The sequence below is a fragment of the Aplysia californica genome, unplaced genomic scaffold, assembly GCF_000002075.1.
Source record: "Aplysia californica isolate F4 #8 unplaced genomic scaffold, AplCal3.0 scaffold00026, whole genome shotgun sequence".
Lineage (NCBI taxonomy): Eukaryota > Metazoa > Mollusca > Gastropoda > Aplysiida > Aplysiidae > Aplysia > Aplysia californica.
This window is the reverse complement of record NW_004797296.1, coordinates 1,416,240-1,417,930: the sequence shown is the minus strand read 5'-3', so window position 1 is coordinate 1,417,930 and position 1,691 is coordinate 1,416,240. Positions and strand designations below refer to the sequence as shown.

Here is a 1,691-nt window from a genome sequence, read left to right as displayed (position 1 = left end):
CTGTCCTCATTTTGTAGGTGGTTGGAAGGCAACCCTGGCAGGTCCTAATATCATTTAAACTTGTTGTCAGCTGATGTCATGATTGATTAAATAATCGACTACACACCCAAGTGAGGATGTGCAGATTCTCGTTCTGGCCTGATGCACACAAAGATCAGGTTGTTGTGATTGAGTGGTTTATCCTGTATAACGATGTATCATGTATGCAATGGTTCTGATTATTCCAGCCTGCTTGTAGCACTTGGGGGAATAGGCATTATTATTGATTACATTTTTCTTTGTTTTTTTATATTGCCATCAGCCTAACTTAGTTGCATGTATAAAACTTATTTTCTTTCCTTGTGTTGTGCCTATGCCTTGCGCTATATGGCCGTTATCGTGTTAATGTGCCTGTTAATTTTTCACTAAAGTATTAAGTGTTCATATCTCGAATTTTCTTTTGTTTCTCTTCTTCAGGTATTTCAAGATGAACGTTATGAAGGAGATATCTTTTCTGTGAAGAGAAGGGGTGAAACTTTTCAAGGAGGTGTGTCCACTGTGTAGAGGAGACGTGATTGGTTTAAAACTCGTCGACGGAACGCTTCCTTCTGCACCAGGGGAAACACAGAAAGACAAAACCTACAAGACGTTGTTTGCGTCTGATTAGTGTAGCGTAGATCACCAAGAAGGCGTGTTCAGCAATACACTCGTCTATTGTGCGGTTACAATACCGTCAAGAAAGCGTTCCCAGTGAGCGTTTTGTGTGGTGAAGGAGCACGTTTATCGTCCTTAAAAGTGTGTCCAGCATATGTCTGTGAAGTGAGACGGATATCGTCTCTACCTCCGAGGAGGCGTGGCTAGGGGGCGTGGTTGTGTGGTGAGGAGGCGTGGTCGTACGGTAAGAAGGCGTGGTCGTACGGTAAGAAGGCGTGGTCGTGCGGCGAGGAGGCTTTTCGTGCGGTGAGAGGCCGTGTCGTGTGGCTAGGAGGCGTGTCGTGTGGTGAGAAGGCGTGGTCGTGCGGTGAGGGGCCGTGGTCGCAATGTTGTCAGCACGCAACCAGATCGTGCCCTACGGGCAGGACGATGAGCTGAAACGACGGCTGGAGAAGTTGTCCCGGAGCTACGACCTGACCACCATGAAGATCTTCATGACGGTAGAGGCGCTCGGAGAGGCTAACGTCTACAGCACTTATGATCTCGGTCAGTGGTAGTTAAGCTAATTAAGCTAAGATTAGATTAGATAAAATAAGATAAGACAAGATAAGATAAAACAAGATAAGATAAGATAAGATTAGATTATATAAATAAGATAAGATAAGGGAAGATACGATAAGATACTGAAATGTAATTTATTGAAATGTTATACGTTTAACGTGTCTATCAGTATCAACACTATTATAGGTTATTTAAGAGGCATCTCTGAAAGGACGGAGCTAAAAAGGACATTCCTGTAAAATGCCTTTCCCAAGGACACAAAGTCGGACAGAGATAAGGGTATACGGGCTCGGGAGCCTTATCACTAGCCTTCCAACGCGGCCGGTCAGTTTAAGATAAGCTAAGATAAGACAAGATAATATTTTTAATGATCGTGACAAAGAGAAATTTGTTGCGGTACGGTAAATACGTACACGCATACACACACACTCACGCACACACACACACCACACTCATACACACACACACACACACACACACACGCGCGCGCGCGCACA

At 44.4% G+C, this 1,691-nt stretch overlaps 1 protein-coding gene across 1 annotated transcript in view; it reads left to right on the top strand.

The window, feature by feature from the left end:
- The window catches only part of LOC101851849, an 8,072-nt gene that overhangs the window by 3,463 nt on the left and 2,918 nt on the right, over positions 1–1,691 (top strand). Inside the window, exon 2 of the mRNA XM_005091138.3 lies at positions 457–1,179. Within this exon, the coding sequence (XP_005091195.1) occupies positions 1,020–1,179 (160 nt within the window). The 5' untranslated portion in view covers positions 457–1,019. The remainder of the gene's footprint in view (positions 1–456; positions 1,180–1,691) is intronic.